The sequence below is a fragment of the Megalops cyprinoides genome, chromosome 18 (assembly GCF_013368585.1).
Source record: "Megalops cyprinoides isolate fMegCyp1 chromosome 18, fMegCyp1.pri, whole genome shotgun sequence".
NCBI classification, from domain to species: domain Eukaryota; kingdom Metazoa; phylum Chordata; class Actinopteri; order Elopiformes; family Megalopidae; genus Megalops; species Megalops cyprinoides.
In genome coordinates, this window is record NC_050600.1 from 27,374,521 (window position 1) to 27,390,926 (window position 16,406).

Below are 16,406 nucleotides of genomic sequence, written 5' to 3' on the forward strand. Positions count from 1 at the left end.
TATTGCATTGAGTTTTGTCTGGTCTCTTAGTTTCCCTGGTAAAGAAATATTGGGTTAGTTGTGGTAAAACTGCCTTGTAATGACCTGCAAGTGCACTGTAACCCAGTGTTTTATTGGCATGGTTGTGATTTATATTTAGCTAGATTTTTTTCTATATACACACACACCTGTTGAACCCGTGCCTAGCGGGAAGTTTCTTTCATAATACATGCTTATAGGGTCTCCCACCCTAATTATTGGGAGTGGCGTAGTCTGATTAACTAGCAATACGAGGGTGAGGCTCGTGAGGAACACCTCATGGAGGCCACAGTTGTATGCTGCATCTGTTTTGTGAAGAATAAAACAGTGCAGCTGCAATAATTATTAATAAAAAAATAATAATAGCTATTGTCAGTCAGCATGTTAACAGGCTGCTCTATAACAGTATCACCATCTCAGCATCGCTTGTTGCACTGCTAAGTGTGAACACACAACCATTGTCAGCAGCAACTGTTGTGGTATCACGTGTCAAGGGAGTGTCTGTGACTTCCTTTACCTTTTTCATCTGTCTCACAAACAGCAGTGAAGTGCTCCCCTTTTCCACACGAACCTCAATGTTGCCCCTTCCTGCTGTGCACTATCACACCCCGCTGCCCCTACGGCACCTGACCCCTCAAACACAGGAACAAACGTACTGCATCTTTCTCTGGATGGCAGACTTTCACCCACAGGATATGGTCCAAGAGCCAGTCAATTGGCTTGTCTTTGTAAAACATCAGGAAGAACTCCACAAGCATTGGCAGATCTGACATCCGGAACATTTTACCTGTAAAGACAGAAAAGCCTATACCAACACTCTCAGATTGAGACAATGCTCTTATATTGAGGTAGCACTCTTAGATTGAGACAATGTTCTTACATTGATATAGTGCTCTTAGATTGAGACATTGCTCTTATATTGCGGTAGTACTCTTAGATTGACACATCATTCTTATATTGAGGTAGTGCTCTTACATTTTAACCCTAGATGCAGTCCATAAACTGCTAGCAGAGGAGGCAGAATACACTTATAATATGCATTAATCATCTTTTTATTCTTAGAACAATTACATTCCATGCTGATTTAAATAAAGAGCACCCATTTGCCCATTTGGGTATGTCGTCTTCACATGTAATCATTATAGTTTGACTGAAAAAAATGTTAAAAACTGTTATGTAATGACCCCACATGTCTTTGTCAAAATGAATGATTGAATGATTGACTTAATATGAAATGCATAAAGATCATGCTGCCATATTGTGCCCAAATAAATAAAAGTCATGAGCTGCTGATGGAAGATCCTTCCTAATACCATGGGCTCGCTAATCATGAAAAACAGGTTGAAGACCATTGTCAGATTAAAGTTGTGTTCATCTCACTTGATACAGCAGAGCAGGTCAGACGGGGTAATGTGAGACCTGTCTGCCAGGACTGCAGCAGAGTGCAGAGTCTTGTGAGAAAGCACTACCACCCATCCGTGTGTGCAACAGTTCTGAGTTATCTTCAGATGCCACATATATATTGTTCTGTGTCTAATGCTTCTTAAATTGAAGACCCAAAGAGTTCTTTTGTGGCAATCGTTGATACAGTGATCTGGGTTTCAGAAGGCTGCCCATTATTTAAATAGAGAGAACCATTGGTTTGTTTCCAGGTGTCTCGTTTCAGAAAGTCGCCGTTACTTAAATAAAGAGAACCATTGGTTTGTTTCCAGGTGTTAAGTTACTTTTTCCCTGTTATCTGAGAGCTCTTGTCACTAGGGGTGTTCTCCTCAAAATATTCCATTGCCAAACCCTGAAAGACACTAACACGCCATACTGATGGTGTCACTGCCATTCAATCTAACCACAATATGCTTTGCAATTAACTTCCAGTCATACATTTTAGCAAGTCTCAGCAATTCTTACTGATTGTTTTGTAGATAATTTCAGCAGCTATTTACCTCGTACACCATGCCTACAAAGCAGACACCAATGACAATGAGTGCATTTTCCCCTTTCCAGCCTTTCCCCCACCTTGCCAAGAGTTGTGTGTTTGTGACTGACAGGACACTAGCAAATCAAGGACTATGCATAAAACATTAGGATAGTATTATTAGGGATTATGACACTGTATGAGTAAAGAAACAAGATACACTTGCAGTTAGATTGAAGAAGGCTTGAGGCCTCAGACATAATGCAAGTTAATCATCTGAAGCCATTGCATCAATATGGCTAAGGCGCCTATATAAAGAGTGCTAATAGCTGGAGCAGTAATCCAACACAGTGCACTCCGCACTATTTAGTCATTTATGGTTGGCGTGACCATTGTAGAATATAGAGTAGGTAGGCAGCTAACCTTGCTAATGTGGCACATATTGGTCTACGTACTAATTGGTTGTTTAACTGAAATTAACCAGACTACCCCGAAATCAAAGAAACTAACTGGCTTCTCGAAAAATCAGTTACCATTGTTTCAGAAATTTTACCGTTAGCCATTCTCGGAAAGCTGTACTGTCAAGCAAGCTCCTATGCCTATTTCAACTTAGTTAGCAAAATCTGAGTAACAGGGCTATAGCTGGCTAAAGTTTGAAAAAACATAAACAAAACACTTATCAAATATGAACAATAATACCACCCTAAGTAAAGATTCTGATTCTGATTGTTTTTCCTCTTCTTCTTGTTATTATTATTAGCTGTCAGTTACAAATGTTACAACCAAAACTCACCTTAACTTGCAAGATTTATTTGCCCCCAAGTGTAAAATAGCACAATGGTCACCACTTGCTTTCTGTCCTTAAGAAGCGATCTATGATGAGCCCTGCCTACCAGTCCCCAAGCTCAGTCAAAAAAGCAGCCACCAAATAGTGCTCTCCATTAGGGAGAACATTCTCCTCTGGTCATCTTTTCAAATGCCTTTAAATCATTAGAGTCTCGTAAGAGAGCACCACTGAAATACAATGGACAAGGGAAAACATTCTCCCTGTCAACAGAAGGCACTGTCTAGTTGTTGTTTTATTACTGATCAAAGATCCGTATAATTGTTCAATTTATTTTTCATACTCACATTTGCATTATTTTACTGATAGGAAATTACCGATTATAATGCAAGCCTTAAAGCAACAACATTTTCTGAGCCTGAAATGTCGTTTTTTTTTTTGGGGGGGGGGGGGGGGGCAGAGTAACAAAATAGGACACACGTATATATATTAATACAATTTTGTATCACTGTGCTCAAATTAAAAGTGCTTCATTTTTCTCTTAAATGCTATTAAAAATGAAAAGTGCAACTTTAATTGTTGGTTGAGTACCAAGATGCTGTGTTACAACTTTGTCCAAATCATCATCTGTTCATCATCCATTATCCATCCATCCATCATCCATTATCTGTCCATGTTACGGTTTTTGGACTCGTCAACTTTCAGTGAAAACATCTGTTTTGACAGCTTGCGCGAAACATTGCCTAATGTGACAGGCAATGCCGTGAGTGGATAGGTAGCTGGATTGTGTATCTGACAAGCTTAGTTTGGAAAGGCCAGTTCTGTCCTGTGACGTTTTGCACAGGTCAAATAGCGCTGGCGCAATCCTGAAAGACAGGTCATGTTCCGTTATAAATGCAGACTTGGATGGATGAAACGACAGCAGCGACCAGTGACCACAGCTCTTGGCAACGTTGACATATAATGAATAGCCCAAACAGCTGCTTTGTGTGAGGAATCTGTATCATGCCGAGACAATAACTTTTGCCGCTTGTCCCATACTGTATTTTTTCGAACACACGGTGCAAAGCAGGTCCCGTACTCATTTAATTTGTGACAACAAAAGCCGAACATTTGTCCCCCATTACCGATTTCATCTAACCAAGCCTATCGCCATTTTTTCACCTCGAGTTCTATTGTGCTTGTGTCTGCGCCAACCTTCACAAGTTTCACTTCCGTGATCATTCCATTTCAATGCATGCTATCCTGTTGTGCAGTAATCAACTGATATAGTCCCCATAAATACTTCCTGGCACTGTTTCACAGAAAGTTGAAACTAGTTGCCGATTGGATAATAACAGTGCTCTCGTGCCAGTACGTCGCCTAAACAGGCTACCATCGATTAAAACTCATCCGAAAAAACACGTCAGTGATTGTTTTTAATAAAACTGCGTTCCCGTCTCCAGCCCTCATGTCAGAGGTCGTATACGTTAGTTATAATTCATTGCCTGATCTAAAATCTGCACGCCAGATTTCCAGCGTGGGGCCGGAGATCTTTAACCCATGTGTAATGTCAGTTAATTCCATGTATTGACCTTTCTTCTTCATCCTTCACCCATCTTCCTCTGACCAGCCTCCCCTACAGTGAAATTATAATGCATAGAATTTAGCTGTAAAATGCAAAATGGTCAAAGTTATGATTGCTGTTTAAATCTACAACCCAAACATAATATATCACAGGGCGCACAAGCGTTAAGCAGCTTTTAATATGGAAGTCATACAGAGTGGTGTTAGTGCAGCATTCTGTACCTAAGACAAACAGGAATACAATTAATCTTTAGCCATCTGAATTTCTGCATGGCCAAGTATGGCAGACATATCATCACAATACTTGTGATTAAAAGAGTCACAGAACTGGCACTTACCAATAAATCCAAGCTGAGAAAACTCTAAAATCAACCATTCCTCTGAGGACTGCTGACTTACAAATGTCTTCATGGTTTGTGAATAGCCAGGTTTCGCCACAATGTCATCTTCCAACTGAAAATAAAAAGGGAAAACATTTGTGTGTATTTGTTTGACATTTATAAGAAAGTAAAATAATAGTCTTTGCAATCCTCCAATACAAACACATGCCTACCTTTTACTATTTTCCACACTGCAAGTCCCAAAATGCACCAGGAGGCACATCCTCCTGACTCTAGCTGTGTAACTCACAGGCACACACACGAGTCCCATGGAGTCAAGAGAGGAGTGACAAGGGGACCCTTGCTGACCTATCCACCCCTATCCTTTGCAGAATGAAGTCAATATGTTCTGGCATGTCCAGTTGAACCCAGGCCATAGGGCTGAGCCTGCACTTGCAACATGCACTTTTACAAATGACATGCCAACTAATCAGAAAATAGGAACATTGGTACAACTTCATACAAATTTCTGACTATGACCATCAAACAGATATTTGTCTGTTGACAGAAAAAAGGCTGAGCATTCCACAAATAATGGAAAACTTAATCCAACAAGTCATTTGTAGATCTGTGTTACTACTCTCAATCAATACATGAACACTGTGATTGGAGTGGGCCTACATATCTCTGATCTGTCCCTGTGTATCATTCTACTCTGTGTACGCACAAACACATTTCAGTGACAAGCTGTTCATCAAGCAAAAAGTCCTTGTCAACTATACATTTAAATTTAATTCTTCTGTACTCTGAATACCATGTTATTTCCTTTTGTGTTTATAGCTTTGGGGATGACTTGTAACTCACCTGATTATGTAGTACAATGTAAGTTTGTGTTATTTTCTGTAATTTCCTTCTAACAAGCTGTAATTTCCTGCCTGCCCACAGAGCGGTGGCAAGGAATTAACTGATAGAGTGTTGGCCCACACTGTGGTGAGGCAAACTCATTTCACTTAGCTAGCTAACCTTGTTTTAACCTGATTTTTAAAATTGAGACACTTATGTCTCCAGCTGTCATATCATTAAAAAGTATAATAAAAATGACAGCTGAACTTGACCACAAAACAAATTCAGACAATTGTTCTCTGATCAGTGAATTACAGTCAGGCAAACCATCATATAACAAATTAATTCATCATATACTCAATCAGCATACAAATGACAAATGGAACTTGGCAATTACAGCCAGAAATGAATGTACATGTTTCTAGCTTTTCAATCCAACTATAACTGATGACACTATTGTGAGGCTGGCACAACCCTAGTTTCTCCTGTCTGAGCCACTCAGGTGCCCTCCATGTGTGTAATAGCTGACATGGATTGGGATATAAAAATTGTGCAGAAGAAATAGAAATAGAGGACTGGTATACATAGCAAACAGTATTGATTACAAATAAAAAGGAGGTTATACTGATTTTACACAATGCCTTTCTCACACATGCAGAGTACTGTGTCCACATCTGGGCAAGAAGCTATAAGAAGGACATGGAAGCTCTACAAAAAGTACAGAAAATGTCAACAAGACAGGTTCCAGGCATCAAACATGCAAGTTAAGAAGAGAGACTAAAGGCACTTAACCTCTATATTGTCTTTAAAATGGTGATTATAAATAGTTGTCATGGCCAATTTTGAAATAAAAATTGAGAGATGAGGGTAATAATGTATCAGAGATGGGAATATTAGGGAGGCACAGATGGGGGTATTATGGTGGCAGAGTTGAGGGCATTAGGGAGGCACAGATGGGGGTATTAGGGTGGCAGAGGTGATGGCATTAGGGTGGGCACACAAACCTCTCCTGAATGTCACTGTGAGAGCATCTGTCACTGTAACAGGCCAGTGGAGCTGGGAGCGGAGACTCTGCCATGATTCTGTGACGCGCTTAGAATAAGTGATGCGGCCTGAGGGACAGGTCCTCAGAGGGGGAATAGGATTACATCCCACTTTCCCATTACACATTATCACCCTCATCCACTCCCTGAAAAACCAGAACAGCTGCTGCCCCAGGGACCTGCTCCTGAGGCCTGCTTTTCAGAACTCACAAAGCAGGCCCAGGCTCTGCATGCACTGCCAGCACCGCAGGCCCACAGACCCTCTGAAGGGATGCACTAGTGCCAATAGGAAAGCAGCCTCAGAAGACATTAGCTTCTTCTCAGATGGCTGACCTCCCAGATCCATGCTATCGCTTTGCTCATTCTGACCAATCACATGGACGCACAGGCCCGTATGGTGCGAAGAGTAGCAGGTGCCTGTCCTTACCTGCACATAATAGGAGCCTTTCTGCTGAGAGTAGAGCATCAGAAAACTGTAGTCCAAATTCTGTTTTGTTCGCCACCTGGATGGAACAATAATGGTTTAGTTGATTCCTGCTGAATTACAGATATTCAAACCATTACCAGCCACTGTTCATCAGCATGCTGTTTCTTTAAGACAACTTAATTATATGAAATGTCATGTAAGGCATGTGTGGAGAAGCTAACTCATGCTTCTCCACTGTCCCTTCGTTCATAAAATAAATGCAGGGAAATCGCTACGCATAGCGAGTGTACTCAGGCATATGATGGGCGCCTCACTAGCTGCTAGCCGGTTTCCTACAGCACAGTAGTTCATTACCGTAGAATGCGTTTCCGAATGATTTGTGGGTTTGGTTTCCTGTACATGATAACTGACCCTTCCAGTTATCGTTATCATATTTATTTACAGTACTTGTTACGTTTTGTTTAATTCGTTTTGCAGTTTACTTAGTTACAACGTACATTGGTTGTTTGTGTTCTCTCTCTCTCTCTCTCTCTCGTGCGTGGAGGAAGCCAGCTGCTCAGGGAAGGAGGTGGTCAGAGGAAGTGCCCTGACTACATCCTTTTTCTGAGATTTCTCCGTAGATCTCGCGCAAACTTCAAGGAAGGTCCATCGTGGTGGGGGGTAATCTAATAATAACGGTAATATTGCCATTTTTGTTTTGTTAAACTGTTATTGGAATTTAATTTATTAAGTTTCCAAAGATAGGTTCACTAAGACTCCCCTCTTCAGTGGGAGGGCTCTGGTTTATGTATAGCCAGCATACAGAACAAAAGAGGGGTTAGCTGCTGGGTGCAGCTTGTTAATTTGCATTAATTTGGGCTTAGGTTAGTAATAACTTGGTTTTTTGTTTGTTTGTTCTTCTATTGGAATTTTGTTTTCTTTTCTGTACTCCTTGTATAAGGAATACTGGTAGCTGCCATTTTTTCTAAAATAAAAACAAAAATCTTTCCCTGGGAATCCTGGGACCTGCCTGATTACTGCTGAGCCTTGTATAGCCACTTAGTGCCATCCTGGAGACTCCTGTTGCAGCCTAGATCTCACAGCATGTTTCCTCTATATAATAGGAAAATCCATATGTTTCCTTTAAAAAAATCTACAAAATGTCTTACATGAAACCCAACAGTGTTATAGAAGGCCAATATGCCCACTAAAACTACTTTGTTTGGATAGGTCACATTTGTCTTCTTATTTCAAACATTTCTCAAAATGCATCACTGTAAACCAGAACACATTCAACCAACAGCTCAGAACTAAATGAACACTGTGTATGACTAAGCAGTCTGAGATATATTCTCATTGGTCTACTTGGTAGTCAGCTGTAATTGATACGCAATGAATGCTTGAATATCCTCAGCACATTTCAGCTCTTGAAGCCACTGTAGTTTGTTTAGTGGTTCAGGTGGTAAGACACAAGGTCATGAGAGAGACATGCTGAATTTCAAATGATTCCAGGTGCAGTATGAAACCAGTAAATGTTGCATGTAAGTAGAAGTACATTTTTTTTAGCCAAAACTGAGCTGCAGAGGCCAAAGATGTGTTTGCACCAGGCTAAAATTGATTACTGATTGCTAAACATGCTCAAAAATCACAACCTTACCTTCTCACACATTGTGAGTGGGGTTATGTGTGGTAATCATTAAACAGATCAGTGTAATCACTAAACAACCATCACAGTTAAGAAAGGAGCCAGCTCTATCTAAAGATGGTGTAGCATTTGTGAAAATGTGAGGCATTTCCAGACATATACTTCCTGAAACCAGCTGCCCCCACTGTACCCACATTACTCTCTCCTTGGTGTCCCCAAACGTCTCTTTCAGGCGGCTAAAGTTGGGGTAGAAATATGGGGAAGGGGAGATGACCTCCAGAAGCCCAGATTGCAGCTCACTGGGGAAACTAGAGGAATGAAACTCAATCAGTCACAAATGTAAACCAGCACTATTTTTCAGCTTATTCCCAGGCTTAGAGGTCTACTGTTCATAAGGGAAATGTAATAAGATAATGCAAGTCCTGGTACATGTCCTGTGATTAGAAGATGCAAGTCACTCTGGATAAGACCATCTGCCAGATCAATAAACAAATGTAATGAAGGAATGTAAATGTAATGGATGAATGCAAGTTTAAGAGGTACATTGTCACTATGATATGCATGCCATACTTAGCAAGAAAAGGAGCAATACTTACACTTTAAGCATGGGAGCCATAGTTAGGAACAGGAACAATGCTAACACCTGTAGCATGGAAGCCACAGTCATGAACTAGAGCAGTGCTAACAGTAGCATGGGAACCATACTTAGGAATAGCAACAATGCAAATACTTAAGACATAAGAGTAATAGTTAGGAAGAGAAAGAATGCTAACACTTAAGCCATGGCAGTCATAGTTAGAACGTTAGCAAATGCCATGAATTTCCAGCATTCCAAATGTTTGCTGAGTCACAAATTTCAGTGCAAATTGACAGGCCACTGTATAGTAGCCACAATGTAGCACCAATGATGTACAGGGGTGCAACAGTGAACCAACTAGCTGGACACTATTGGACAGCATAGGCTGATGCCACATGTATGTGGGTGCAGTCAATATCCAAAAGCAGGACTGGGCAAAAGACACACTTGGTACTTGGTATTTACTTGTCTATCACTGCCGGTTTTAGTACACCTTTTATTGTTTAGTTTTCTCCCTCCTTCATTTAACAACAGGACAATCTAGAACTGTGTAGGCAAAGCAGTCACATTAAGTGTTATTGCACCTGTCACTACAAGTGCAGATACCAAACATGAACACACACATATGCTCAGACACAGTAACATACAAGATACACTATATGGACAAAAGTATTCGGACGCCAGACCATTACACCAACAGGGACTGTAATGACATTGTATTCAAATACATATACTTTAATATGGAGTTGGTCCCCCTTTTGCAGCTATAACAGCTTCCACTCTTCTTGGAAGGCTTTCCACAAGATTTTGGAGTGTTTCTGTGGGAATTTGTGCCCATTCATTCTGTAGAGCATTTATGAGGTCAGGCAATGATGTTGGAAGAGAAGGCCTGGCTCACAATCTCCGTTACAGTTCATCCCAAAGGTGCTCAACAGGGTTGAGGTCAGGGCTCTGTGTGGGCCAGTCAAGTTCTTCCACACCGAACTCATCAAACCATGTCTTTATAGTCCTTGCTTTGTGCACTGGGGCACAGTCATGTTGGAATAGAAAAGGGCCTTCCCCAAACTGTTATCACAAAGTTGGAAGCATAGCATTGTCCAGAATGTCTTGGTATGCTGAAGCATTAAGATTGCCCTTCACTGGAGATAAGGGGCCTAGCCCAAACCCTGAAAAACAGCCCCATACCATTATCCCTCCTCCACCAAACTTCACAGTTGGCACAATGCAGTCAGGCAGGTAATGTTCTCCCGGCATCCGCCAAACCCAGACTCGCCCATCTGACTGCCAAACAGAGAAGCGTGATTCGTCACTCCACAGAACACGTTTCCACTGCTCCACAGTCCAGTGTTGGTGTGCTTTACACCACTCCATCCGACGCTTGGCATTGGACTTGGTGATGTGAGGCTTCCATGCAGCTGCTCGGCCATGGAAACCCATTCCATGAAGGTCCCGCCACACAGTTTTTGCGCTTACATTAATGCCAGTGGAAGTTCGGAACTCTTCAGTTATGGAATCAGCAGAGCGTTGGCGACTTTTACACACCATGCGCCTTAGCAGTCGTTGACCCCGCTCTGTGATTTTACGTGGTCTTCTGCTTTGTGGCTGAGTTGCTGTTGTTCCTAAACGCTTCCACTTTCTAATAATATCACTTACAGTTGACCGTGGAATATCCAGCAGGGATGAAATTTCATGAACCGTCTTATTTCAAAGGTGGCATCCTCTCACAGTACCACCCTTAAAGTCACTGAGCTCTTCAGAACAACCCATTTTGTATCACAAATGTTTGCAAATAGAGACTGCATGGCTAGGTGCTTGATTTTATACACCTGTGGCAACGGGTCTGATTGAAACACCTAAATTCAATAATTAACATGTGTGGCCAAATACTTTCGTCCATATAGTGTATGTTACAATGATCAAGTCACCAAGAAATCAAATAAAAACTTACAAAAACGAGTGAACTATTCTATGCATCCCAGGGTGCAGACAGCTTTCCGCATCTCCCACTGCCCCCCAGTGCCCTAGGAATGGGTCTGACCTTCCTGACCCAATATGTTTACATTTTTATATTTTTGTCATTTAGCAGACGCTCTTAACCAGAGCAACTTCCAGAGTTCTAATACAAAGTATACCATATTAATGTTGTGCCTGCCAGCCTGTATTTTAGTGTTTGATGAGTGAAGATATGCTGGAATAAACATTGCCGTTCATACAGTAGGCAGAACAGGGTACATAATGTTACATGCAACACAATATCTCATTATCATATGTGTTTTATGGTGTTGGGACTGATTGCATTTAGATTAGGTATTTAAGATCCAGTTTAAAAACCACCAATACTGTCCCTTGATGTTACCTGTACTGTTCATTAAGTGCTTCATTACCATATACCTTTCCCATGTTACTCACAGTTGCACCCCCTGTAATAACAGGGGCATACACTGCAATTCCTGCCAAGTCTTCTAAATGAAAATACAAAAATGCCAGCTGCCCCTGAATATTCCCATTCTCTCATCCCTCTCCTACACTGTGTGAAATTCAAGTACAAACAGGAAGCAGTTGGTTTCCATTTTACAGTTGCCATGCTTGCAGACTGTGCTGTAATCCTACAAACACAAACACAGTTGCACTAGATGGCATTCAAATCAGGCCCTGAGAGCTGTACCAATGGACCACTGAGATTTCTCATTCCAAACGTAACCCATCAATTCTCTTCCATTAAACAAAGTTTGTCTGCCAAACACATATTAACATTCTGTTTTCTATTCTATTAAAACAATACAGAATACAATGATCCTCATTAAATGTGTGCTGGAGATCACAGTCATCAAACATCTTGTAATTGCAATGGCAAAGAAGCATGGCTGGTGTCATATATCTACATCATTACAAGCTGCAAATGTCTGACATGGCTCCTACTTCAATGAGTAAATGAGGGAGAGGACACTCACTTTTTTTTGATATCTTCTATTACAGCGTCTACATAGGCGGGATCTGCCTGGGAGAAAAAAGAATAGATGAGAATAAACTTTTGAAAAATGAGAAGTACAAAGAAAATGAAATAGCAGGTATTCTCAGAATGATGGAAGAATACCCGGCCAGGAGGACAATGGGGTGTGTTCTTGGTGTGCTATTCATCGCTTCATTAAATAATGAATGTAAAGTCAAATTGTAATATGATAATCCATGGTATCACCTTTAACACGGTAATCATGATGGCTCATCAGGCGGCAATATCTAATATGATGCTGTACTGGTTGGATGAGTAGACACTCACCTCTATGAAGAGTATGGAATTGGAACACCAAACCAGTGTAATCCAGGCAGTGCTAAGGCACACATAAATGTTCTAAAAATCATCTTTAGCTAGATTAGGTACCTAAGATTTTAATTTAAGAACTAACCAAACAACCATTTTTCTTATTTAACAGTGTGTTTTAATCTGCCCCGTTGTGGGAATAAAAACATAAATGTCCTGCAATTAAGCCTGTAGATTCCTTACAGTTAAGCGGTTTTATAATTTGGTTTTGACAGATAGGGTTATTTGGTTGGCTAGCTAGCGACATCACTGCTGTGGCACAGGATCTCCAGCTCCTGGAACATAACCACAACAGCAACAACTGCAGAAGGTCACATTTCAACATACAGGAACTCTCAGCTACACAGCAAGCAACCATCCAGCACTGTAACACTGGAACAAACAATAGTCAATGAAAAATAAACTTTACATTTTTGTGAACATTGTATATCACTTAGCTTAACATTGCCTGGAGGACAGAATGTGAACCAGCCTTCATCACTGTTAGACTTTGCTGTAATTTCTACAGTTACTTACTGCAAAATGCCCTGTAAAATACCTTTTTTTACGGTTCACTACTGTAATATGCATTGTATTATGGGTATTTTTTAATGACGTTTCATGTGATTTACAGTGACTTACTGTATATTGGAAATTTGCGGTATTCTGCTGTTTACACAACAGCAGTGGTGCTACTGTAAGTTGAAGAACACAGACTTCTAGCAGTGAAGGTAATTTGAAAATGTGTTACTAAAATTTGAAAATCAGCTGACATAGCAACACTTTTTAAAGTGTGTCGGTATTTGACGTTTTTCAGCAGCGTAAATAATTGAGAATCCTAGAGAGAAACAGGGAAGGGATAACTTAGCGAGGGTGTGAGAGCATGACAGTCAGATTTGAACTCCGATATGTACGCATCGCAACTGGGAGGAGTTTGCCCTGAAGGCGTTCTGCCAGAAAGTCATAACCATGTGGCACCAACGGACACACCGTGCACATCACCGGACGCACCTCAAACAGAGCTGGTGCCGTGTAAGGTAGCCTAACACCAATCCTGCCTAATGCTATGACATTCCAATCTTTGCTGACAAGCCTCCCCCCCCCCCCAGGAAGAATAGCATCTATATTTAAAAAAAAAAAACTTTCTAAGTGTTGTCGGGTGACAGGGCAAGCGTCTTTAATAATGTGGTGGATGGAAAAGGCAAAAGAATCTTGGTGGTATTTTTGTTGAAAAATGACGTGTGAAAAATGGCTGGCTAATGTTAACCATACTTAGCTTGAGTTTTGGCGGTGAAATCAGTGACTCGACCTAAGATAAAGATTGTGTAACTTTGAGTTTCTCAACTGGGGCGTTGTGAACGAGGTAGCTGTAAACGGGGCGTTCAGGCATAAATGGCAGGGTGCTTGCGCAGGTCTTGAAAGTTTTGAAAAGTCTGGAATTTTGTGTGAAAGTCTTGAAAAAATCTGGAAAAAAGGTTAGCTCATAGAAGAATTTCACAGTCTGCACAAATGCACAAAAACATTTTAAAATACGTAATATATGAAGAGAGGCAAATAAAAAGTTGATATGATTTCACTAGCTGGTCACATAAATGTGCTGGAGTGATATCCAATCAAAGCTCGTGTTACCTTGTCAACTTGAGTAGGCCAGCCACGTTATTCGTTGAACGGGCGACCGCATTGGACTTCTCACATGTGTGAAGCAGACAACGCACACCGTGAGAGGACGTCAAGGTAAAATTTGTTTTGTAATGTTTTTTGTTGTTGTTTCTCATGACAATCTGATGCAATGGCTACAACCTGTATAATGTACCGTGAAGATCGCAGTTGTAACGTTAACTACAGCATATGGCTAACGTCACAGCAAGCTGAGTTAGATTATCAACTGCTAGGACTCTGTCTGTTTAGCAAATTAACAATAGCAGAAAAAATTAACTTGAATCAGATTAACTTTATCAGTGTCATGTCATGTAAATATGCAATAAGGCCATGGCTGCACGCCCATGATGATGATGTGTAATTAGAGCAGTTTGTACATAGACACGTCTATGCATGGTAACGTAAGCTTCCACGTAGATATATGAATTAGTAAACTTTAATCCATCTGTTCTTATGCCGTAAGAACTATCTTGCCTGCAGTTAGTGTTTCACACTGGGGAAACTTTTCCTTTAACAATGAAACTCACAATGTTGGTCTGGACCGCAGCCTGCTGTTACTAAGTTGACACACGTAGCTAGCCCACTGCTGTCAGCAGAAATGGGTCGTTGCGTGTTTTCGAACTTATGGCTGCAACACCCGAAGTTTAAAAATTGGATTGCACCGGACCCTAAGTCCAACACAAAAGTGTCAGGAACGGGGATTGGGACACAAACGCGGACCACCGGGTAAACGGAACCAAGCGTTTAATAATAATCAGCGGGCAGTTCGTCGTACAGGGGCAGGCAGGGTTCAAAAACACGGGGAAGCAGTCCGGGGGCAGATCCAGGATCGGAAGTCGGGGCGGGCAGAGTCGGTAACCAGGTGGGCGAAAAGTGTCGGACGGGACCAAGTTTCACAGGCGAAGGACGAAGTTGGGAGACAGGCAGGATTCGGCAAACAGCAATCAGATCTCAGGGAAAGTAAAGCGGGGACGAGACAGGAAGAAACTCACTGAAACGAACAAGCAATCAGACAGGGACACGCAGGGGAGATATAGGGCAGAGGTAATGAGGCGATGGGATGCAGGTGAGCAGACAGGCAGCGGGGCGGGGCTGAAACACAGGGGAAACATAGGTAAGGGGAAAAAAAAACGAAAACACCACGACTAAGGGGGTGGAGCCCTGACAGTACCCCCCCCCCCCCCCCCCTACGGACGCCACCAGGTCGCGGGTGGAGAGCCACACTCGCTGACCCTGGCGATAGAGGGGTGCCTTGGAGCGGTGGCGGTCAGCAAACCGCTTAGCCCGAGCCGAGGAGCGGAGCAGTGCGGTGCGAGCGCATCTCCAGGTGCGACGGCAGCGCTGCACAAACGGCGTTGCCAAGGGGACCCCCACCTCCTCCTCCTGGGCCGGGAATAGGGGAGGTTGATAGCCCACACAGCACTGGAAGGGCGACAGCCCCGTGGAAGCAGAGGGAAGGGAGTTGACGGCGTATTCGACCCAGGGGAGGTGCTGGCTCCACGCCGACGGCTCCCGAGATGTCAGGCACCGTAGCACCGTCTCCAGCTGCTGGTTGGCCCGCTCGGTCTGGCCGTTGGACTGGGGGTGAAAACCAGAGGACAGACTGACGGTGGCCCCCAGTAACCTGCAAAACGCCCTCCAAAAGTTAGATGTGAATTGGGGCCCTCGGTCGGACACCACATCGGAGGGTAGACCGTGCAGCCGGAATACCTGGCTAATGAGTAGCTGAGCGGTCTCCCTGGCGGAGGGCAGTTTGGGTAAGGGGATGAAGTGCACGGCTTTGGAAAACCAATCCACGATGGTGAGGATGGAGGTGTTACTGTCAGATGGTGGCAGGCCAGTAACGAAGTCCAGAGCGATGTGGGACCAGGGCCGTCTGGGAACAGCCAGGGGTTGCAGCAGACCGGCGGGGGGTCGGGTGGAGGTCTTGCTCTGGGCGCAGACCGAGCAGGCGGCGGTGAAGTTCCGGATATCCTCCGTCATAGTGGGGCACCAAAACCGCTGGCCAATGAACGCCGCTGTGCGCCGGGCTCCAGGGTGGCCAGCGAGCCTGGATGAATGCCCCCACTGCAGGACCTGAGAATGGACAGACTGGGGAACAAAGAGGCGGTTAGGGGGACAAGAGCTGGGACCCGGTTCGTTCTGGAGGGCGGTGCGGACGGCGGCCTCGACGTCCCACAGCGCCGCTGCGACAACGCATCGGGCTGGCAGGACTGTGCTGGGTTCCTGGGAGTCCTCGGCCGGGGCGTGCTGGCGTGAGAGGGCGTCGGGTTTACCGTTCTTAGAGCCTGGTCGGTATGACAGGGTGAAGTCAAAGCGAGAGAAAAAAGAGACC

The 16,406-nt window shown here is 43.0% G+C and overlaps 1 protein-coding gene across 1 annotated transcript in view; it reads right to left on the reverse strand.

The window, feature by feature from the left end:
- Nucleotides 1–16,406, reverse strand: part of zgc:154054 (uncharacterized protein LOC777616 homolog) — a 47,612-nt gene that overhangs the window by 13,185 nt on the left and 18,021 nt on the right. The window contains exons 4-8 of the mRNA XM_036550991.1: nt 12,066–12,112; nt 8,732–8,845; nt 6,914–6,989; nt 4,619–4,733; nt 675–805 (exon numbers count right to left, since the gene is read on the reverse strand). Coding sequence (XP_036406884.1) covers nt 675–805; nt 4,619–4,733; nt 6,914–6,989; nt 8,732–8,845; nt 12,066–12,112 — 483 coding nt within the window. The remainder of the gene's footprint in view (nt 1–674; nt 806–4,618; nt 4,734–6,913; nt 6,990–8,731; nt 8,846–12,065; nt 12,113–16,406) is intronic.